The sequence below is a fragment of the Siniperca chuatsi genome, linkage group LG15, assembly GCF_020085105.1.
Source record: "Siniperca chuatsi isolate FFG_IHB_CAS linkage group LG15, ASM2008510v1, whole genome shotgun sequence".
Lineage (NCBI taxonomy): Eukaryota > Metazoa > Chordata > Actinopteri > Centrarchiformes > Sinipercidae > Siniperca > Siniperca chuatsi.
The window spans coordinates 4433692-4459323 of record NC_058056.1 but is presented as its reverse complement, the minus strand read 5'-3'; the positions used below and the strand labels follow the sequence as shown (position 1 = coordinate 4459323).

General features: G+C 37.7%; 1 protein-coding gene across 21 annotated transcripts in view; it reads left to right on the top strand.

Moving 5' to 3' along the window:
• The window catches only part of nrxn3a (neurexin 3a), a 296866-nt gene extending 278191 nt beyond the window's left edge, over nt 1-18675 (top strand). For 10 of the 21 annotated variants that reach the window (XM_044166365.1, XM_044166358.1, XM_044166357.1 and 7 more), the window contains 2 exons: nt 1147-1237; nt 16633-18675. In XM_044166365.1, coding sequence (XP_044022300.1) covers nt 1147-1237; nt 16633-17573 — 1032 coding nt within the window. In that variant the 3' untranslated portion in view covers nt 17574-18675. Of the gene's footprint in view, nt 1-1146; nt 1238-12824; nt 13377-16632 lie in introns of all 21 variants that reach the window. The other 11 variants (XM_044166363.1, XM_044166369.1, XM_044166364.1 and 8 more) reach the window with 8 other exon arrangements.
• Nucleotides 18676-25632: the final 6957 nt, after the last annotated feature.

Sequence of the window (25632 nt, the reverse complement as noted above, 5' to 3'; positions counted from 1 at the left end):
ACTCACACAAACCAGTATCTCTAACCACCACTTACAATATTTACTACAATCCATTCAACCCCTTCAGATGGTGGTGGCTGGTATAGTATATATAACATGTATTTGATACAATATGTGGAACTAAGAATAATTTACAGAAAATATATTTTTGTGAAAAAAAAGACTGAAGTCATGTTTTTATTCTAAATCTAATTATTTTATATGCCAAGTTTCATATCCATAAATGCAAATGATCTCAGAAAACCCAGCATACACCAGTTTAAGACTGAGATGAGACAGGCAATACACTGCACTACATGGACAAACAAATCAGAAAGCCATCCGGACTGTGATTATTTACAATGCCGTGAAAACCTCTTTTTAAGTTAAAATATGTACAGTATATACCCCTTTTCTTTTCTTTTTCTTTTTGTTTTGTTTTGATTTGTTTATCCTTCATGGCAAATAAAGTTGGGTGAGGGGACTGATTGAAAACTGGAAACAGACATCAGCTGTCTGTGAACATCAGACCAGAACCACTCACAGCACCTACTGGGAAGAGGTCAAAGGTCATCAACCAGGAGTCAGTGGAAGACCGGAGAAACATCAAGGAGGACATTCACATCAGACACCAGAGACCATCTTTGAACAGAGAAAGAGGTTACGATTTCCACCCATACTGTAAATGACCACCTGTCAAAGGCGTAGCACATAATTCTGGACCCTGGCATTCTCCATGGCTATTTATTCTAGTATCTTTGTGGATACTTTAGGGCCCTCACACGCCCTGTATACTCAGTCCCCTTTTTCCCCCCAGTCCTACACCCCTGCCACCTGTTATCATGTGATCGAAGTTCCAAACTTAGGTGACATGATAACAACTGAGCAATCTCCACAACAACTGAGAAAACTAACATCAAATGAGGGACACTGTGAGATGTGGTTGAAAGCTATGAAAAAAGCTAACAAGTGATCCTTGATTTAAGATCTTTTTGTCAAACTACTTTTTCCAAGGTCAAAAATGAACTTTCATGCTCACCTTCTAACTTGTTTTGTATATTTTCCCTTGTCTTTGTGTGTCTTCTTTGTGTTTTGCTGGTGGCTCTTTGTGTTTGGGTATCTTTGCTGTGGCTGTGACCTCTGATGACCCACATTCTGCCCATGAAGCATACGGCAGATGACATTGTGTCATCTGCAGAGTGTTCGAGTGATGACGAAGACCTGGAGGAGTGTGAAACTAGCCATGCAGGTGGGCTAGGTTAGTTTGCATTTGCTTGCTTTCTTTGTGCTTTCACTCATCTGCACCAGAGGATCAATGTATCCTCAAAGCATCACACCCCCATGGTTAGACAAAGTGTAACTTCATAAAGCAGCCAATGTAGTAACAGTAAGCATAGCAAGCTGCACTACACATTACCAAATCCAAGGAAAGCTTGATTATTAAATGCAAATATCAAATTCAAATTGAAAATAGTTGAACTGGTACATCAGTCATACTGAAAGTTCATTTAGTATGTTGCTAGTTGACAACAGTCACACAGAAGGTCATTAATATCATTAGCTACACTTGCACATGGGGTCTTCCAAAGTGGTTAACATGGTCACCAATGTACATACAAATTTTGTCTGCTGAGAGGAATAATAAGGGTTAGTACATGTCATCACAAATGTGCAAAATTTTTATGATGGTGAACCATGTTCTCTGCACTGATGCTGCAAAATGTATCACATCGTGTTTGAGTCCACTGCTCCTGCCATTCACTGCTCTACTGATTTTCATTTTGAAACAATACATTTTGACAGTCTTTGTTTTTAAAATGTGTTGCCTGCTAAGTGAGCGTGTTGTTTAGACTACAGTGATGTACTTTATTTTTTGTTTTCATTTGTGTTTTTCCATATTTAGAGGCTTGCGTTGGTAGATGTAATAGAGAACAGATATCATTGAATTTCTGTGTACAAGTTTTTCTTTTTTTTGGGTCATGCTTTTGCTTTTAGGTATACTTGTTATTCTGTCTTTTTTGTATATAAATATTAAAAAATCTAAAATGTTTAAGCATTGTGATAACTTAGAGAATCAATTTGAAAGAATTTGGGAATTTCCATATTTTAGCAAAAAATTTTAACATTAAATTTTTGTAGGAAACAGCAAGCAGCCATGTGGTCACTTACATACTAAATTATTGAACTGTCACACCTTTCTCAGGTGCTTGACAGTTAGATTCTTTTTCTAAAGTGTTTTTAGTTTTAACATGTTCATAACATGTTGTAGTTTCCCATTAAAAAAAATACAACATAACCTTTCAAAATAATGCTTATTTGAAGGATCTCATAAGTAATTTAATTCATGATGTCCACCCAGAAAGCAAACAGAATGCCTTTAAAGGGCTGGTGGTGGGTGTAAATGGCATGTCAGCTTCAGTACTTTGTTCATGTTGGGAATAAAAACAAGCTGTCCAATTCCTGTAAAAAAAAACAAAAAAAAAACCTTCCTGCTACTGTAAATCCACACACTCCTCTCCTCTGTTGCTTACATATTATATAAAACACTATAAAAAATTACTATTAAAACAATAAAGGATTCAGACTGACAAACGTGATCATAATACATTGTCAGAAGACTTTCTATTAAGGCCCTATTCACCATACAGCCAGACTTTTAGCTCAAGAATATTTGCATCTAAAATGATGTTGAGCTATTCTGCAAATAAAAAGCTAGGTGAACTGAGTTTGGGTTGCACTCCATGATATTTCACAAGAAACAAAGTATTTTGCTTTATGCCAAGCATTAACATCCAATTGTGATTTCACTCAGGTGAAATGTTTGTAGTCTAATTCTTAATGGTAACATTTAGTTGCATACTTGATGCAGATTCTCCCTCTTAAAGGTCATTCCCAAATTTTTTCAAAGAGTATGTGAAAGTTTGTGGTGTAAATGGGTTTAAAGCTGTGCGTTTAAAGCTGTGCTGTGTAGCCTGAGAGTCATGCGGATTTGTGAAGAAAGACAAACCCAGGGCCCCAGTCATCCAATCATGTGTTTACACAGAAATTCACACCATTCTAACCCTAACATCACTTTGACGTTGACAGTGGCATGCTTTTATTTGAAATTTCCTTTGTTGTATCATTTTGGGAGTCAATGCTATTTCCTGTTTTGTTTTGCGCTTTCTAAATTTTGTTATCGAGACATCATTCCCATCTATTCACCAATTATCCAAAAACACATTTTTGTATTTTGACCTCATGTGTGGCATGACGTTTTGGTGGGTGATAATTGTTTCCACATATATTCTGGGGTACCATGCATCTTTGTTCCAATGCGGCTTTTAATGAAAACTTCCCTATTTCTGTTTTCAAAGCAAATAAAAAGACAAAAAAAATCTTTTCTTGCTATCAACTTGAGAGGCAAGTGGGAAAAAATAAATTCTGGTGATTAATTTTCTAATCTAATAATTTTCTGATCTAAAAAAAAATTCTCCTGTGTTTATGACAGGTGAAAAAAGGTTTTGCCAGGATAACCTAAGTTCCTTAAAAAAATCATCTGTGAACAGGTAAAAGTTTTGCCAGGTGAGAAATTTTTTTTTGCCAGGATCATTTTTTTTGTCAGGATCATCTGCCAAAAGAAAGACACGACAGTAATGTTACATAACTTGCAACACAATATATGTACCTTGTGTTTAGAGTGCATGGAAAAATTAAAACTCACCTGGAAAAGCTCACATGAATACTTTTAGTACTGCATAATTTTTTTTCTCACTTGCCTCTCTGGGCTTCCATAACATTTTGAGGGAAAGTTCCATATGTAACTGATGGCAGTTGCATTTGAAACTTTGTACCCTTCTAATTCTTCAGTCAGTCTTCCAGTCCCTTTCCTTCACCTACCAACTTTCTTCCTAATGCTATACTGCATTTGAACATATTTTAGTGTAGATGGCATAAAAAGATTTTTTTTCTCACTAATTGTAGTATTTTCCATTAAAATGTTTCGCTTAAGCAGTCATTGGTACCATGGTTTAGCAACCTCTTCAAATCATTCTCTTCAGGGTGATCTTTGATCATTTCTTTGCATGCTTTTTGATTGATCCTTGACTTCATGCCCCCGTATTTAGTTTAACTTTTTGCTTTGTCTGCATTCATCTTTAAATTGGAATTTTTGCAGTTGCAGCAACATCGAATGCCGTTTATCTTACCCCACGCTGTCTGTCTGTTTCTGGAGAAGATATCAAAGTGATTCTGTTCTCTGTTGTAAATCTGTTGTGTTCTCCTTTCCTTTCAATTAATTTCATAAGATGGCAATTAAGAAGGGTTCTTAAATAGTTTATACTGTAAACTGTATATAGATACATGATGAGCAAGTAAACAGTTCTAAATTTTTTCTTGCAGACCATAGATATTCTGATTCATACAATATGATATTGGTATAAAAACATCCCATGGCCAGTGATTAATAATACCATTTTTTTCCCAGTAACACAGTAACAAAATTAATCCAGGTTAATTTCTTTAAGATGTCAATGTCACTCTTAAATCAACCATATCTAATAAGACTCACAATACTGTTTTAAAATACAGTGCCAAATGAAAAGTGGGATTATTGTCTAGACCCACATCACCAGTTTCTTGATCAAAATGTATTCCGTAATCAGAAAGCACATCCACAATTCATTTTCAGGTTTTTTCGTAAAGATCTCTGACCACACTGAAATGCCAAAAACAGTAGGAAAAAATATGCATCACAACCATCATCTGGTAAGGTGTGAAACACAGTACTTCTTATTCACTTAATTTAATAGTCAATGGTAACAATAAACACAATTTTAAAGGCTGTAGGGGACCCATAGGTGATGCCATAAAAAAACCCTCTGAAAAACCAGAGCAAAAAGAATTGGAAATAGCACTCTAATAATGTCCAGCAACACAGTGGGTGGCACTCACCTCAAACCTACTGTTTAAAAGACAGTACGAAAATGATTGGGGTGTGGGGCTGAATCTTATATTTCATTTTATAAAAATTAGGCAGTATTTATATTTTCTTTGGATCCTCCCCCTGACATTGAAAACAAATGCATTACCCTCCCCCAGTATCTCAAAACAATATATTTACAGTATGACAAACATAGCAAACTACTGAAAATACAGCCACTCTCTAATTTTGAATAAAGAGCTGCTAAATAAACGGTTTCATACCCACAGAATTTGTGAACCATGAACAGGTATCAACTCTGTCGCTTGAGTCAAGGACTTGAGCACCACCATAGTTTCAGCCCATGCTGAAAATATTGCAGCAAATATTTGTTGCCCAATTACAACAACTATCCTCAAAATAAATATTGAATATCAGATGATGTTGTAGCCTGATGTGTATGAGATCAGATGTCTGACTGCCCCTCATAATCAAACTAATAATATGATGCCAAGTCGCGTGGTCAGGTGTGTTGAAGATGTTTCCTCCAAACAGCTGTTCCAACAAATGCACCATTATATACCAAAACACACCTTAATATGACATGCGGAAGAGAGAGAGACAGCTGTGTGCAGCATGGACTCTTTTCTTTACACATGGTGACATAAGCAGTTGTTACTGAATGAGTGTAATAGGCACAGAAACCCAGCAATTTCTGTTGCCTCACTCTAGATTTAGAAATAAATATGAGTTAGATCAGATTATATTGTAGCCTGGTGGTAGCCTGGTAGCCTTTCAGTGTTTCAATTGATAGTCGGGCACAAATTCAAATTTGAATTTTCTGATTTGTGAGGAATACATTTTGATCAAGAAACTGATGATGTGGGTCTAGACAATAATCCCACTTTTCATTTGGCACTGTATTTTAAAACAGTATTGTGAGTCTTATTAGATATGATTGACTTATGAGTGACATTGACAGCTTAAAAAAATTAACCTGGGCGTTACTGGGAAAAAATGGTATTAGTAATCACTGGCCATGGCCATGTTTGAGACAATGGTGGAGAAAAGGCAATATCAATGAAATTTTTTCCCCCCACTTTGTCATAACACATGCTATTTCAGTGTTTCAATTGATTGTCAGGCACAAATTCAAATCAGCACAAATGACCCACAACCTCATATCAGCACTGAGATGACCATGATAAGAAAGAAAACCAAGATAAAAAAAGAACAACTGCACAATACTCAAGGAATTTATCCGTGAAGCAAGAGGCTGCTAGGCTATAAACTATAGGCTGATCTGGTCTTCAACCTTTATCACAACTGAACATTATTTGACATTTTGAAAAGTTCCAACTATTTGAAATCAACTCTTTTGTTTCCTTTCCACTAGTCTGATAAATGATATTTCATTGTGCGTTAGAAACGTAGTTAGTTTTTTATTGTTGTGCTGTGAAAGTGCCAGGCATGTGATGCTTGCTGGTAGGTATACTATAAGTACATTTATTGGACAAGGAAAATGTGTTAAAGAAAAACTGAAGTATCACATGGTCATAAGTATTCAGACCCTTTGCTCAGTATTGAGTAGAAGCACCCTTTTGAGCTAGTACAGCCACGAGTCTTCTTAGGAATGATGCAACAAGTTTTTCACACCTGGATTTGGGGATCCTCTGCCATTCCTCCTTGCAGATCCTTTCCAGTTCCGTCAGGTTGGATGGTGAACATTGGTGGACAGCCATTTTCAGTCTCTCCAGAGATGCTCAATTGGGTTTAGGTCAGGGCTCTGGCTGGGCCTGTCAAGAATGGTCACAGAGTTGTTCGGAAGCCACTCCTTTGTTATTTTAGCTGTGTGCTTAGGGTCATGGTCTTGTTGGAAGGTGAACCTTCGGCCCAATCTGAGGTCCTGAGCACTCTGGAAGAGGTTTTCTTCCAGGATATCTCTGTACTTGGCTGCATTCATCTTTCCTTCAATTGCAACCAGTTGTCCTGTCCCTGCAGCTGAAAAACACCCCCATAGCATGATGCTGCCACCACCATGTTTCACTGTTGGGATTGTATTGGGCAGGTGATGAGCAGTGCCTCGTTTTCTCCACACATACCGCTTAGAATTAATGCCAAAAAGTTCAATCTTGGTCTCATCAGACCAGAGGATCTTATTTCTCATAGTCTGGGAGTCCTTCATGTGTTTTTTTGGCAAACTCTATGCAGGCTTTGGGCACTGAGGAGAGGCTTCCGTCGGGCCACTCTGCCATAAAGCCCCGACTGGTGGAGGGCTGCAGTGATAGTTGACTTTCTGGAACTTTCTCCCATCTCCCTACTACATCTCTGGAGCTCAGCCACAGTGATCTTTGGGTTCTTCTTTACCTCTCTCACCAAGGCTCTTCTCCCACGATTGCTCAGTTTGGCTGGATGACCAGGTCTAGGAAGAGTTCTGGTCATCCCAAACTTCTTCCATTTAAGGATTATGGAGGCCACTGTGCTCTTAGGAACCTTGAGTGCTGAAATTCTTTTGTAACCTTGGCCAAATCCGTGCCTTGCCACAATTCTGTCTCTGTGCTCCTTGGGCAGTTCCTTCGACCTCATGATTCTCATTTGCTCTGACATGCACTGTGAGCTGTACGGTCTTATATAGACAGGTGTGTGCCTTTCCTAATCAAGTCCAATCAGTTTATTTAAACACAGCTGGACTCCAATGAAGGCGTAGAACCATCTCAAGGAGGAGGAAGAAATGGACAGCATGTGAGTTAAATATGAGTGTCACAGCAAAGGGTCTGAATACTTATGACCATGTGATATTTCAGTTTTTCTTTTTTAATAAATTTGCAAAAATTTCTACATTTCTGTTTTTTTCTGTCAAGATGGGGTGTACTGAGTGTACATTAATGAGAAACAAAATGAACTTTTTTGATTTAGCAAATGGCTGCAATGAAACAAAGAGTGAAAAATTTAAAGAGGTCTGAATACTTTCTGTGCCCACTGTAGAAGTACTAAGCAAAAAATATAATACACTATAATACAGGTCAGATAAATTAAGTACCAAGTGGGTATAAGTATAAAATTAAAATAAGTGTAAAGTACAAAGTGGATTTACCGGTTGATAAGTATGTACGGTATAATAATACAATGTAATAACACAAGTAGTAAGTAATAGTGCATGAACTGTCAAGTTAAGTGTAGGAGATTAACCAGATTATTAGACGGTGGATATTGCACAGTAGTAGTATGAAGTTGGAGTAGAAGTATGAATAAATATCAATAAATAGGGGATTTTAAACTGAAAAGAGTATATTGCACAGCAGTATTAACACAGAATATTACACAATTATGTCAAGTATTGCAGTGATGTTAATGCTCAATGTCCAGTTTAATGACTTAGGGTCATATAAGCAGACACATTATTTCTTGGTTGCAAATTTTTGGATAAATTCATCTCTAAAATTGAAAAATGGATTTGTGTTACAGTTCTGACTGAGGGCATTTCCTCCAGAAATCCATTCACCAAATTTGAATTTATTTATTTTTTAATCTAGCCAATCTATGTCCCCTGAACACATGGGGCTTGATCTGCCCCCGGCCACAGGCACCAGCTGTGGCTTTTGAGGGCCTTGAACATTGCGTAGGCTAATATTTTTGCCCCACCCCGGATTCCAAAAAGTAAAATTTAATATGAATTAAATCTAATGGTGTTGCCTGTGACATATTTAAACCAATTAGGCTACATGATTCTGAGTCACATAACCAGGCACCTTAACCAGGTGTGTTTAGGAGCAGCAGCCTGAGACTCATAGGGATTTCTTCTTCCAGCTGAGCCAAAGAGAGGGGCAAATATCAAAACACACGTTAATAATTAGTAAATGGTTAAAGTCACTGTTCAACAACAGACAGCGCTCTCATGCTGCACCACTCTGGTCTCTGATTTTATGCACAGCTGGCGTGTTTTTGCACGACCAAAGTATGTAAACGAAGCTCTCAGTGTCTTGGTTACAGTTTGGCTAACTGTTAAAGAACTGACGATAAAGTGTGTGAGTTCAGATCAGTTTGTGGACTGAAGGAAATGCGTGCAGAACTAATCAGTAACGTTCAAGCTAAACAGCCACATTCAACATATTTCTTACAACTACACTGATCAGAAAAAACATTGGCAATGTGTGATGCTGAACGTGCATCATATTAAACTTTATATGAAACATTTAACTTTACTGTATGTCAGTTTTCTGTTATGATGTAGGCTCAAGATTTACACCTCTACACACAAACTTTTTGAAAATTATTTTCTTTCATCATTATTATACTAATTAACTGATAAAAGTTCACCTTCACCAACATCATCTGCATCTGGCAGCAGATTTGTGGTGCTGTGTGTTCACATCATACTGCTCTGCACAACAACATAATTTCCGTGTCTTCATTTGTTGAACTGTTGTCATGCTTCAATGTGATTGGCTCAGCTGTGTCAGAGCTATAATACCACTGATGTGATGAGCTGAGAGTGAATTTATTACCACACCCTCCAATCTAATTTCATATATATTTTTGCACTTTGTGCTGCTGCACATACATGATCCAATATAGCAGGTGTAGTTACAGAAGCCCACACAATCCATGCACCAAAGGCACTTTGCACTTGTCATTGCGCTTGTGCAATTAAAATAGGGCCCTTTGTTTGTGTATTTTGACATGCATCACACCCTGCTTGTTTGTTGATAATAATAATACATTTTAATAATATCATGTAGCTATTTCCTGTTCTTGTTTTGTGTGTGTTCACAATTTGAGAGCAGATATTAGTGAAATTTCTTTTTATGTGTCTGATAAAACCTCAGACCAGATTTGTTCAGATTTGACCAAGATTTTAAAACACCTGGAATCTGACCTCAGCCGTGCATCTGAACCCCTTTTCCTGATGTTTTAGCTAGGCTACATGTTGCCTGGTAACACAAACCGCAGCCTTGTGGTTGGTATAGAACGTACACTTCATTAGGCATTATCCCTAACATAATATTCAACAAAATCCCCATCCATAATAGAAAATGTGTATTCACACTTTCACACTTAAGCTGAGCAGTGTCAAGCCCATAATCAGCCCTAGTCAATCACATCCAGGGCTGGGGTGTGAAAGAGGTGTAAGACCTTTCTCATCCAGTGCTAAAGGTTGGGACACCATGGATTCACATCGTGTACAAGGCTGAATCCTTACCACAGCAGCCCGGGTTTGAAATCCAGATTACGGCCCTTTGCTGCATGTCACCCCCTCTCTCCCACATTTCCTGTGTCTCTCTTCAGCTGTTCCTATCAGAAAAAGGAAAAAAACCCAAAAAATAATATAAAAAAAAAAGAAAGCACCATAAAATAAAAAAAGAATAACCAATGAAGCACTATGATACAAGTAAAAGTAACAGGTAAAAGTTAAGAGATAAAATAAATCACAATAAAACTAGTGTAAAAAGTTGCTAAAAATGTTATTTTATTGCAAACATGGGTTTGTTTTACTTAAAAAATATGGGACACTGTTAAGGAAATCTTTCGAAGAGTCAAGGAGTTCTTATTAAATCTGTGTTCACAAGTGTTTATACACCAGGTATGCTTGGGGTTTCACAGAACTTGTTTTTCACAAGTTCAGTGAACAGTGTTTTAAATCACAATTGGTGAGCAGACCCTTTTAAAGATCATATCTGTCTGCAATGAATTACAAAATGACCTTTTTCTAAAGCATGTTTTTAAATGCATTTCCTGCCCTGTAGGCAACCATTGGTCTCTGTTTATTTTCACATAAGCATAGACTACTCAGAAATGTGCCATCTTATGGAATTCCTTTCCGATTATATTTTTACCTACATGGAAAAACAATGTGGGTTGCATAAGGCAAAATATTGAATCATGTGTCAAAAGACACTATGGGGTTAAAGCTGGTATCCGTAATACTTTTTCAGTCAATAAATGTTTACGTATGAGTGGTGGAGTTATCATAAAACATACAAGCCGCAACTATGGGTTGACAGTGGCATTGTATTCACACTAGGTTTGTTTTTTTGAGTCTATACCTGAGTCTGACTGCCCTAGGATAGCTGCTGCTATCACACTGGTTAACTGTTTACCATCAGAACATTTGTGTAGTGTTTTCCTCATCAAAATGCAGATGCAAATGTTATTGCCATTGCTAGGAAACAATGTTGCCTGTTTGGCATATGTATATGAGCAGAGCAATGTGAGAACAACTTAATCCTAGGTCCAAATACATGTAAAGCAAGTACCCCTTTTTCACTACCTGCCTAGGTAAAAATATTGTGTGGCATCAAATTGGGTTTGAGTGTTATTCTTGGCTCTTTCATCAGTGAGGCATTTTATTAATCTTCCTCTTGTGGGAACATAGATACCATTCGAATAATACATGAACCATACCATAGTTTACCATTGTATATGAAGCTGTTGAATTTGATTTTCATGCAACAAATTCACCAGCGTAAGTCCATCAGCATCTGATTTCATTAGTTGGAACAAGTTTTGCTTTGGCAGGTTCAGATAAAATGCAAGCTTTCACACAAACTGCACTTCCACTTCCAACTGCCGTCTTTGGAGCACACCTTCCACCACTGCACATGGTGACAGCATGCACAATGTTATGGATATCAGCTTTAAGCTTGTCTTTTGACTCTTTTATCATACTTGAATCCTGAATAAATTGCATTTCACATATAGTACATGACAAAATATTATTATACTATATGTTTTGTGTTTTTATTTTGTTCCTCTTCCCAACTGCTATTGGTTAAACTTGAGCTGTGTCCCAATTGCATGCTACACACAAATTGTGTAGGGGGGTTGCATAGTGAATTTACTTAGTGTTGAGTGTGGTGATATTGGTTACTATTTTGTCACAATGCAATGCATAACAGAAATAGAGGAGAATTGGTTGTAGCCTTACAAAGTTGCAGTTTGACTGATGTCTGTCTGCACACATGTTGTATCATGAGTATCACATGGTGTTTCCTGCCAGTACAAACTTAATGGATTGGGACACAGTGTCTGTCTCCTATTTTTCTAACATTGGTCAGTCTTACCTGCCACCAGTTTGCTGTGTTGTTTCTTTTCTACTTTCCCTAAATGCAACTTACTTTAAGCATGCATCAACATCCTGCAGTACAACTAAAACAAAACCAAAAAATAATTAAAATAACCCATTCTCAGCCAGTACCGTCTCGCTCTGATGTACACCCAGACTGCACGGCCGGTTCATGTTTAAAGACTAACATTAAAGATAGATTTGTCATCAAGAAACACATGAGAGAGGAGCCCGTCCTCCAGTCGAGTGCCTCTCTCAACAGTGTCTGTTTTCTGTGCATCTGGTTGTAGTGTGTGCAAAATTTTAAATGACTTTGTTCTTTCATATTAACATTTTTCATTTGACAGTTTTGACTGGTCATATTTTTTGTTTTTATCCAATTGATCACTGGCATTTTGGTTCTGATTATGGTTTTTGGCTTTTTAAGTATGTTTGGTTTGTTTTTTTGTCAATCCAATAATATTTAGATCACAGTGTGAAATATTTTTTGATATAATTTGACTTTTTTGGATTTGGAACTATTTCAGTGACTAACTTGTATGTCTTATTTCCTACAGTATGTTTTCCTGACTAATATTGAATTTAAAAAGTAAAAGTTTAAAACAACAACAGTTGCACAATCAACTTTTAAGTTCCAGATCCACTTCTCACATATCTTACATTTTTAAGATTTTTTAAAATCTATTTTGACAAAACAAATTCATCTTTATAATAATATAACATAATATTTTCTCTGTAAGACAAAAAACCAATGAATTGCATGGCTAAGAAGTTGCAGTTTAGGGCTTGTCAGACTTGTCAGTGGTAGAGTTCTTCTGTTCTTTTCTGTAGATGGGCATGTATATTGCTCATTGTTTGTATATCCCCATCCCTTCCTTACAGCCAAAAGCTCTAATGCCGCCCGACCGCTTCGTACTGCCTTTACATGGACATGGCAACTGACTTACACTGTCACCCTCATCACCCTCATTTCCTATGTAGTATGTTCATAGGTCCCACCCCTTCTTCACCTTCTCCCTTGTCTTTAGAGATATTAAAATATAAAGTCATCCATCCATTCTACACTATAAAACAAATGACGATTTAAGCAAAAACTGTAACATGAATAGATTTTAGATACTATTGAAGTCTGTTGCAATGAAAACAATGTAGATACACATTTTTTGTAAAAACAAATTATTTACCAGGAAAAAACAAAACATAAAAAACAGAATTATGGTGTTTATTTTTAATGTTTATGTGGTGTGGATGTATGTGTTGTTGCCTCCCTGTACCATCGTGTTTTAAGATAGAACACAATCTACAATGGATAAAAATGATCTTTAACGGTACCAAGCAGCTATCCAACATTGTTTCACAACTTTCCCTTTGTAAATTCTTTTCTTCATGCCTAAATCATGCGGGCAATTTGTTGATGTAAGTTGACAATATACAGTATGTATCACTCTCTTTGAATTGTTTTTTTAAAGATGCAGTTTGTAAAACGTGAGGAGTGGAACATCTCAAAATGTTTATCCTTGCGTATCTCACACTAAAAGCAAAGTGGCTAATGAACATGGTAGGTGTTACATGTAGCAATTTTAGCAGTTTCACACCACTGAATTGTTTGAAGTTATAGGAGACACCAATAATTTTAATAGGTAGATGTTAGTTGTGTTGGGGGACTTACCACCAATTCCTAACAGTTGTAAACTGTTGTCTAACAGGTGGAGAGAGTTTCCTAATATTGATTACTCCTCCTCACTGGGCTTCTGAAACTTTTAGGTTTTAGTGCATTAGTGCATTAAACTAATTCCTTTACTATTCAGTTTCTCATTCTACAAATTAGATTTTTGTTCCAAATAAACACAAAACAACTCACAAATGTGTGAACAAATTTGATTCAATGGGATCAAATCATATAGTACAATTATAGGATTTGTTCCAAGAAAACCTGACTGGTTGTTGTGAACACTTTCAACAACATAGGCTGACTCACTATTCAGCATTTAGTAGAACACAAAATGCTACATGTACTACCTTTAAGAAATATTGACTACATCAGAGATAATATGATCTTACAAACATCTGTTTGAAGCAGAACTTATCTAAAAGTTTGCAAACTGCATCTCCAATTAAGCTGTCGACATTGACAACTGAATGAGTCTTTAATAGTGTTTTATTGTTTGAAATTATAGAATAAAATGGCCTTTGTTCAGTTGTGTGCTTGTGAGTGTATATGTTGGTGTTTGTGATTATTTGTGAGTCACATAACAATTTGCTTTAATTGACATAGAATTTAGAATGTGCATCAAAGAGTCAGTATGCACATACTTGATGGCAGTGCATACTTTCCATGTCAATGGCACTTTGAATGTTCACTCTAATGATACCTGCTTGAGATCACATTTCCATGATAAGTAAATCAAACTTTTTTGCACTTCGCTCCTTAAAAATGAGTTCTTAGCATATATCAACCCTTGTCACCTGAAAGTCTAAAACTATTTGCATTTTATAATTTATTGTTCCACACTTAATACAGAATCGGCAAAGACTGAAGAGGTACAGATATAGCTTGTAAATGGGTAAATTACAGTGTTAGAAATGTGGTCATTTGAAGCCTTTTGTTGTTATTGAACTGCAGTGTTGGGTAAGTTACTAAGTCTAGCTCTGTCAAAGCCCATTCCAACAACTCTAAAGCAGCCACACCTCCAGAATCAGAATCAGAATCAGAAATACTTTATTGATCCCCGTAGGGAAACTCTCTGTTACAGCAGCTCGTCTTTACGTCAGTGCACACAGGAGAAAGTACTCCATATTACATCCTCTGTTTTTAACAAATACAGAAAAGACAATGACACTTCACTGTTTAACAAGCAGCCAGACTACAGTTTGGAAGTATTTACTGACCACCAGCAGTTAGCTACATTGACCACACATAGCAAGACTACTGTACAGTCAACAATTGCCAAACTGTTCAAGTAATGATTATACATGTTACAGCAATGTGTGTAAGGTGTTACACCTAAGTGTTCAATGGTTGCCAATTGTTGGTTGTTAGAAAGTACCAACAAATTGTAATATGAAGTATGAGCATGTACGTATTTAAATTGATTTGAAAGGGGACCTGGTCTGTTCTTCTGGTAAGCAAGAGGCTAACTACAAAATAAAGCTGTTGAACACAAATTGGAAGAAAGTATATGTCTTTTACTCAGGCTAGTATTTCACAAAGGGTGAGCATTCAGGTGACTTTGCTCTGCCATTGACATTGTATAAACTTAAAATCGAAGTTATAGTTAAACTACTCTTTCTTGGTCACAGAGCTGGTCTGCGGACAGAATCATTGTAACTTGTCGAATAAAGTAAATATGCAATAAATACCTTTTTTTATTCTTGTCAAGAAACAGTAAAGTGAAGCCCAGTGAAAAAGCAATAGAGGAGGAAGGTTTCTAATGCCATCAAAATTTGAATGACAGTATAATGAAACTAGCATGATCAGTGGTATCCTGTGACAAAACCTCTTTGCAATCCAATTACTGTAGTTATCTAGTCTGCTGACCATCCACTGTCTTGAACACATGAAATGCTACTGGGCCTCATTTATGAAATTTGCACAAATTTGATCCTGACTTGTCCATACAGTACATACAAATTAGCTAAGTAATATGTACAAATTAGTTGGTAGTGAACCCTAGGTCATGATATGCAAATGTTTCTGATTTCTATAAATGGTTTGCACATGTGTTATGGAAATTTTATTAAAATGATGACACATGGCAATCAGGACTGTTGAATTTATATAGAATTATTTGGGTGCTTAATTATTCGAATGATAAACTACCTGGAATGTGCATCCTGTTTAATATCAGTAGTGATTCACCAAAATGTTCACTTGAGAAAAAAGAAATCATTGATTTGCATCCAGTTCATTGATGGAGGGCTTTTCTCAGTTATTCAGTTTTTACAAACAGTTCCATCTTCACTATTCAAGGTGGCTACATAGCCAACTTGTCCCAAAACAAACTGATTGTTTGTATCCTCTCACTGAAATTTTACTTGTGATTGAAATCACTTTTACCTCCAGAACAGCTCTGTATCTGAGAAATGTTTGTAGAACTATAACTACAATTTTCTGTACTACCATGAAAAAGCAAGAGGTTTAAGATGTCATTTTTATTATGATAGCAATCTGTAGTTTGGATAATACCTTAATGTTACTGCATATTCTGTGAAATTAAAGTTTTCCTTCTTATCCAATAAAGGGGGGAAAGGAATAAAATAACAATAACTATAGTATCTTTTGACTGTAAGTACTGAATACACTTTCATTCATTTGTATTTAGCATATAAAGTTTATTTGTTTACATTTGAAGATTGTAATTTCCCTTAAAAGTCTCTTAATTTATATTGATAAAGAATGAAGTATGCCTAACTATACTGTGCACATTGCACAAAGCAACTTGATTTTTCTGGCTCGTCCTTGCGCACCTCTTAAGCCTTTTGAAATTTATATCAGAATTTATATCAGAAATCTTTAAAATTGCTTATATCTTAATTTAGCAGTCTTATATTGATATGCCAGGTGTATTTTCATCTATTTGGATTTAGTCGTTGCCTGTTTTGTTTTAATGTCAAGATGTATCTAACTGTATATTTCATAAAACCCCCATTCTGCCCTCTAACATGACTACCTTTCTGTCTCCAATCCCAGGAGCTGAGTTAGTCATCCCAGTACTTGAGGATCCATTAGTGCACCCCTCTGTAGCTCCTCGTACACCCTTCATTCCCACTCCCTCAACCCACCACCCACTCCTCACCATTATTGAGACCACCAAAGAGTCCCTGTCCAAGACCACTGAGGCGGGGGTACCTTGCTTGTTGGACCGAGGCAGCGATGATTGTGATGATGATGGCTTGGTGATATCGGGGTATGGCTCTGGGGAAGCGTTCAAGTCTAACCTACCCCCTACTGATGATGAAGATTTTTACACGACCTTCTCCTTGGTAACAGATAAGACCTTGTCCACGTCAGGCTTTGAAGGTGGCTACAAAGCTCATGCGCCCAAGACTTTTAGACCTAACAAACCTTCAATCTCCAGACGCGGTAGGACTACCACTACCGCCATACCACTAACCGCCGACCAGAGCCGCACCACCGCCACCTCTGCCTCCACCGCAACCCTCCACAATGCTCCGGCCAAACAGCCGGCTGGCAAAATGAATAACCGCGAGCTAAAACCCCAGCCCGACCTAGTGTTGCTCCCATTACCCACATCCTTTGAGGTAGACAGCACCAAGCTGAGGGGCCCATTAATAACCTCCCCAATGTTCCGTAATATACCCACAGCACTTCCCACAGAGCCGGGCGTCAGGCGAGTTCCAGGGCCCTCGGAAGTGGTCCGTGAATCTAGCAGCACCACCGGGATGGTCATCGGAATAGTGGCGGCCGCTGCCCTGTGCATCCTCATCCTTCTGTATGCCATGTATAAGTACAGGAACAGGGATGAAGGCTCCTACCAGGTGGATGAGAGCAGGAACTACATAACCAACTCAGCTGTGCAGAGCAATGGCGCTGTCATGAAAGACAAACAGCAGAGCTTGAAAGGCAGCAACAAGAAACAGAAAAATAAGGATAAGGAGTATTATGTGTGACTGTGAGACTTTTCTGAACACGAGACAGTGAAGGAAGCACTAAGAGAACATTTACTTATCAGTTTCCTTATGAGGAGCTATGACAAATGATGGTATAATGTGGAACTCGAATAATCTTATACTGTGCTGAGTAGTTGAACTGATGATATGTACTGTAATATAAAGCACACTTACTATTGTAAGCATAATGACAAGGCTAAATAGCAACATTAGAGACCTTACACTTCTATCTGGTCAGAGATGTTATCAGTATAGAAATATTTCACAGCTACATCATTCTCCTAAGTGACTTTTAGAGCTATGTGATCCCTGGCATTAAACAAAAAACCTTTTTTGTAAAATTGTTAATTACAAAAGGCTCATAATCTTATACATTTTCAGCATGTAAGCAACATGTAGTGCTTAACAAGAGGGGGTTAGGCACACCATCATTGTAAAACTAAAAAAGGACTTGTATCAGAATATAACACATTTTTATGGTTTATACATAATACATGTGTGGTGTCTAACTTATTTTTGCTTTAAACAAAAGAAAAAAAATGACAAAAAGAACAGCAAGAAAGAAAACAATTTCTGTGTATTAAATGATACCAAGTGAGCAAAATGCCATGGGCAGATCTCATAGAATCTGTTAGCTCTGGCATCTGATTCACCACAATTATTCTCATTGTCTGGCAGACAGTGACTCACTTTGTGGAAATAAGTGGCTGGTGCTCTTGATAAAAAGCAACTGATTGTAAAATGCATGCCATCCTAATTCTACCGTAAAGTACAGTACAGTAAAAGTCCAGTATACAGTGTTCAACTTGGACCATGTTCTCTTTGATGCCAAACAGTTCTTCATCATCAGATCAGAACTTAGCCCCTCTCCTCTTTTTGAACCCCTCAAAAATGTTAACCATGGAAAAACAAACAATCTCTTAAAGAAAAGGTCTATTATTGATGCACAGACAGTGGTGGTTTTATCTTTTTGCAAAACTGTATGTTGGTTCATTGCCTCGTTCTCTTTTTCTATGGAGGTGTCGGGAGGAAGACAAATGCAGTACTACAACACTGTTAACAAATGTGTATACAGAAATAAATCAAATGTTGAAAGTGTGAATCTGCTGTCACAGTCAACTGTGTCAAAAACAAGAAATTTGTTTACATATTTTATTACATGCTAGCTGTTGTACTATGTAGGTAGGATATTGTACATATACCATGAAAGTTGTAATTTTTAGTACCTCTATTGTACAGACTGAACATATCAGCGTATTTCATGACAAAATCTATTAACTGTTGATTTACATGGAGAAAAACTTTAATCAGAATGTGGAGAATCATATTGATATTTCATAAAGAATAAAAACGTATTGTTAGCCTAGAGATCTAACCAGAGATGTTTCTAAAGTTGCATGAATATTTAACTACTTGCAGTTGTCCAACAAATACAAGGTGCCCTTCCTTCTGTACCATGGCTTTCATGTTCTGGGTTACACTAGTGTTTCTTTTTGAAAGAGATAGTCAGAAAAATGACAAAGACAGAAAAACAAAGAGGCTATAATGGATGGGGGTTCATAGTTTAAAATAGCTAAAATGGTGTTCATTTAGTCACCCTAAGTCACCTCAAGTCATTGTCTTGGCACCTCTTTATCATTAGTTAACATCTTGACAATATTTTACTGTCCATTTTATGTTTCCATTATCTGCCATTGTTATTTAATGATGTGGAGGTGCAATCTTTTTCTTGCCTGAAATTCACATTTCTCTTATAATTGTTAGTTTTCATAACATTTTTTCATCAGTTTGATAACAAATAAAACTTTCTTTTTTTCTCTGAAATTATACTGTAGTCATTGGATAAATCCAAATGTGCAATTACTCATGGCAATACTATACCACTTTAATATTTGCCCTAATTCTCAGCATAGATCATTTATACTCACCAGGAAAGAGATAATGAGGCAGCTTTAAAGCCCCTGAAAACTTTCAAGGTTTTTCTCTATAACATCCAGTATTAATGACAAAATAAGCAACAATCAACATTCAGCTAACCTGCTTCATCAGGACTGTGTGGTTGTGGTTTGATCAGATTTCATTGACAATGCCCTGGCACAAGAGCAAACAACCCCACAACTGTACTCAGTTTTTGATTCAAATGTTGCTAAATTCTGATTGATGCATTTCCTAACAGAAACCAGAAAACTTTTCTCAATCAGCTTCTCACAATGAAGACAAACAGGTTTTAGGGGCCTTTAAAAGATGGGTTTGAATGCTGGTAAAAGTCAGTAGGTATTCCAGTGTTCACATTTTCTTCAGACTGAAAGATGAGGCAAGAAGCTCCACTGAGAATATCCTTCTTTAACTCATGGGAGAATGTAATGGGCATTGGCCAATCACAAAATAAAACTTCAAAGAACCAGCAACCCATTTATTTTCTGATACTCATCTAGATCCAGGTCACAGTGGCAACAAGAAAACCCTTTATGTCCACTGGAAGGGTCTGGCTCTACCACGCCTCAGTTGCATGAAACAGTCTGTTCTTTAGCAGCCACATTTCCCATTTAGAATTGTTTTGCTGACTTTTTTTTGTGTGTGTTTCAAGCATATTGACTGCACATTTGCAGCTCATTTATTATCAGTGTGGTAACAGATTACTGTGCACAAAAAAAAGAGCTCATAACTATAGATCCACCCCAATTTTTTTTCTTAAATTTTAAATGCATCTCACATCATGGAACTTTGATCAGGTGTAAACAGGTGGTTGTATATTCTTGTACAGTGAAAAAAGAGAATAGGTGGACCAACTTAACTGAATTCAAATCAACAGTTTGTATTAATCCAACTTAAATTTAAGGCAAGTCAACTTAAACTTTCAAATTTTTCCAACTTAATTATTTGCTTTAACCAAAAGTAGTAAAAGTACATTTTAAATGGCTTAAAGAAAAGTCATAGACATATTTGATGTATTTTAGACTTCATATATAAACGTATAAAAAACATAAACTTTACGGTCACCAACACAGCTTTTGGACCAGCACATACATTAAATGCATAAAAAGGTTTTATCATTTATGTCCTTTTTCTAAAACAAATATGAATAAAATGTATAACAGTTATTAGGACCACAAATATTATTTTGGTTAAAGGGAAACTTGGCCGATTTTCAATCTTATGTCTGTCAAAGTTAGGGATATAGTGTGAAAAATGCCTACAGTTGTTGCTGGTTCTCCGTGTCTCATTTTTCACATCTCTAACTTGGATAGATAGAGATAAAGCTGAAAATCTGCAAAGTTTACCTTTAAATATGGATTTAAACAAGTGCAATGTAGTACAACAAAGTATTAAGCAAATATGCGAAACAGTCTCAACACAGTTTTATCACACTAGTATGAAAAAGTGGCAACCTAAGTTGGGCGATGAGGCAAAATCTTTCCTATACAGAAACCCCTTTAGCCAGTGAATATTATGAGACTAAACAGTGTAATTGAACATTGAGGAGGAAAATAGAAAAAGGCACTTATTTTTGAGTTTTAAAAAAGCTAAAACAAATAAGTATGTTAGCCTTTTCCCACCTCAGCAGATTAATCGTCTATGAAAGGAAATTGTTGTAGGCCTAATTCCAGTAAATTTCAAGTCTCTTAATGTTTACTATATTACTACTAATACTCACTGAAACCAATGGCTTCCTGGAAGGAGGTAAAATGTGTTACATACAGCTCTAACTACTAACACAGCTTCTGCTCTACAGACCATGTGTTGTTTAACTGTTATTGGAACACATCAAATCTGAAATGCAACCTTTCCCAACCAATAGAAGGAAACATATTTGGAGAAAATAAAAACAAACTCCTGCTCCCACAAAAACCTGTTACAAAATCTACCACCAGAGTTTATGAAAGGATCTTGTTAGGGCTACACAATTATGTGTGAAAATAATATATAATCATAATTACTATAATTCACTGAATAATGCAATGCCAAAAGGGATTACTCTGTATGGATTGAATTGAATTGAGTTTGGTACAGGTTTGATTGGCCAGTCTGGTACAGGTCATGAAGTTAAATATTTATGTTGATATTTCAATGTTAAAAAGTAATTTAAGGATACTTGTGTGTTGATTTTCTGCTTGATGTTAATTTAGCCACAATGTGCCAGATTTTGGTTGGTGTGCCAATGTGTGTTATGTGCTGGACTATTTCTTGGCTGGGTGTCACCACTCACCACAACCAGCAAAGGGAGGTATATCAATCCAACCATCTAACTGTAAGCAAGAGAAGATTTCCCAAAACATCAAACTATTCCTTTAAACTTATACAATCAACTAAGCCAGGCAAATATTTATTACTTTACAAAAAAGTATTTGATCCAATATGTTGTTTATTGTTGCTAAGCATTACAGTACGTCCAATAGGGCCTTGATTACAATACCAACATATAATCAAGTCAACTTATAGATATTCCTTGATCAGGTCATCTGCATCTTCTCTCAGGAAGATGATAAGGGCTTTCAGGACACACTCCCTCTGAAGATGAATGTCCTCAGTCTAGGTCTAATCTTGATTAATTTTATTTTTCAAATCATTAAAGACAGACGTCCTTACTCCTACACTTACTTTTTTAAAAACAGACAGGCATTTATGATGCCAGTTTCATAAAAAAAAAAAAAGAAAAATGGATGTGAACTCAGTGGTGTAGCTTTTGAGTAGCTGAAAACGTGCCCTGCATATGAAAAATAGTCAGTACTGGTCTGCCCATGTTAATGTATCTATAAAGGATACAGATAAACTGTGACAGACCTCTTAGCTAAACTTAATTAGGATCACCTTTGATGATATTGCTTTACCTCGCCCAAGGTGTCCATGATGTCAGGAGTCTTTTGGCGTGTTGCTCCTCCTTTGGCACGGATAACTGTGATCAGCTGACTTGAGTACATGTCTAACTGGGCCATGAACTTCTCCTCAAGAGGAACAGCCATGAGCGTTTGGATCTCTGCATTGATCTAAAGAAAACAAATAACAGTAGATATGGTATCCCGAATGAAAGGAAATGCTACTGATACCTCAGCCTGTATACAATCTCAGTTTTAACAAAGTAACCTCTGAAGCATGCTTTTACAATGTACAAAATGTCAATACATCAAAAACTATAACAAATATGGAAACTGAAAACACTAAGCACAGTGTCACTTAATTTCAACCACACCAAATTATGACCAATTCATAAAAACTCACTGTAACAAAACCAAGATAGAGTGATCAAACCAGACTTTGATCACTCCTCTGCAATTACCTCTTTCTTTTGGAACAGTGCAGGCCATCTGTCCTTGAAGTCTTTAATGCTGGGTTCTTGGTTTACCACGGTCTGTGGATTATCTTGATTATCTAGATGGATAAATAGCACTACAGGTAAGGGAAAAAATATGTATTTTGATTTTGTGGTGATCTGTCCCTTTAAGATAAAATCACACCTTCAAAATACCTGTGTCTGAGTCTCCACACTTACATTTTCCATCTGGGTGTTTCCCAATCACGTCAGTGCACACAGGAATAGACGTTCTAAGCAAATCAAAATATAATACACTATAATACAGTTAAGATAAATTAAGTACAAAGTGGTCATTTTAAGTATAAAATTAAAACAAGAATTAAAATAAGTGTGAAGTACAAAGTGGATTTACCAGTTGATAAGTATGTACAGTATAATAATACAATGTAAATATAAGTAATAAATAATAGTGCATGTACTGTCAAGTTAAGTGTAGCTTATTAAGATTATTATGAGACGGTGGATATTGCACAGCAGTAATAGAGGTATGAATAAATATCAATAAATTTAACTGAAAACAGAGTTTATTGCACCAGAGTATTAAGCAGAGAATATTGCACAATGATTTCAAGTATTACAGTGATGTTAATGATCCAATGTCCAGTTTAATGATTTAGGGTCATATAGACTGACAATTAGAGGGAGGAGTTAAAGAGTTTGATGGCCACAGGTAGGAATGATTTCCTGTGGCGCTCTGTGGTGCATTTTGGGGGGATGAGTCTTTCACTGAAGGTACTCCTTTGTTTGACCAGCACGTCATGGAGTGGGTGGAGACACTGTCCAAGATGGCATGTAGTTTGGCCAGCATTCTCCTCTCTGACACCACTGGCCACCACAGACTAATAAAACATCCTCAGCATTGTCCGGCTGTTGAAGGACCTCAGCCTCCTCAGAAAATAGAGGCCGCTCTGGCCCTTCCTGTAAACAGCTTGAGTGTTCTTAGCCCAGTCCAGTTTATTGTCCATATGCAGGCCAAGGTACTTGTAATTCTGAACAATGTCCACACTGACCCCCTGGATGGAAACCGGGGTCACTGGTGCCTTGGCCCTTCGTAGGTCTACAACCAGTTCTTTAGACTTTGTCGCATTGAGCTGCAGATGGTTCTGCACCACAGCCCTGTAACTCAGTCTCATCACCACTGCTGATACATCCCACCACAGTAGAGTCATCAGAAAACTTCTGAAGGTGGCAGGACTCTGTGGTCCCAGCCGGGGCTGGTAGGCGAACTGAAGGGGGTCCAGGAGGGGTCTGACCATGGGCCACAGCTGTTCCAGCACCAGTCTCTCCAGGGTCTTCATTATGTGGGAGGTCAGTGCCACCGGTTTGTAGTCCTTGGAGCCACTGGGACGCGGCGTCTTCGGCACAAGATTGAGGCAAGATGTCTTCCACAGAACAGGGACCCTTTGAAGACTCAGGCTCAGGTTGAAGACATGCTGAAGGACTCCACATTGCTGGGGGGCACAGGCTTTTAGAACCCCGGGGCAAACGCCATTGGGGCCTGCAGCCTTGTTTGAGTGGAGTTTATCAGCTGTCCTCTCACCTGGCCAGGAGTCAGGCACACAGCACAGGTTACAGGCAGGGGAGGGGGGGAGTCGTCAGCCTGGAGAGGGCCATTAGCCTGAGAGCCAGTTCAGGGGGGAGTAGGACTCTACCAGGAAGCTAGAGGAGGGGTGAGCAATGAGTCTGAGGGCCGACAGCAGCAAAGTTAGAGGGGGGATGAGCAGGAGCCGGTGTGTCGAATCTGTTAAAGAACAGATTAAGTTCAATGGTCCTGTCCAAGCTGCCTTCAACTCCTCTGCTGCCAGTCGGTCTGAAGCCAGTGATGCTCTACATCCCGCTCCAGACCTCTCTCATGTTGTTCTGCTGGAGTGGAAACTCCATTTTCCTCCTGTACTTCTCCTATGCATCCTTAACGTTAGCAAACAGCAGGTCCAGTGTCCTCTCCTTTCTAGAAGGACAAGTCACATACTGGGTGAAATTAGTCAGTGTTGTTGAAACACTGACATGGTTGAAGTCACCCAAGATTAATATGAGTGCACTCGGGTGTTGAGTCTGGAGTGCTATGGTGGTGTGAATGGCGTTGCATGCTGATGCCAGGTTAGCAGAGGGGGGGGGGATGTAAACAGCCACAACAATGGCATGTGAGAATTCACGTGGCAGATAACATGGCCAGAGTCCCACAGCTAACAGTCTAGGCTACAGATACTCTGCTTCATAGTAACGTAACCAGGGTTACACCATCTGTTGTTGACCAGAACAGCAGCCTGCCACCTTTCCGCTTACCGCTCCCAGTGTGATCCCTGTCAGCCCGAACAGTCTGAAAGCCGTTGATGGAAATGTTATGATCCGGGATATGCTGGTGTAGCCATGTCTCTGAGAAGCACATCAAACTACACTCACGGAACTTCATCTGACTCCGGGATAACGCCGTTAGCTCGTCCATTGTATTCACCAGTCATCTCACATTGCCCATGATGAGAGAAGGCAGACATGGCCGCTTGGCTTCAGCGCGATCAACTGTTCCCTAGTGTAAACAATGCGGCCAAACAGCTGTTCTGCAGCAGTGCACGGACCAAGTAGCGGGAGAAGAAGTTTCACGGCAAAAAAGAGTACCAAAACACTTTCTACTCTCATTTTTGCAAAAAGCGTAGTTTAAATTATACTTACACACAAGTTACTCAAGTTTTGAAGAAAAAGGAAAGCTAAAAGTTGGAAAAAGTAAGACGATGAGATGGAGCTACTGCAAAA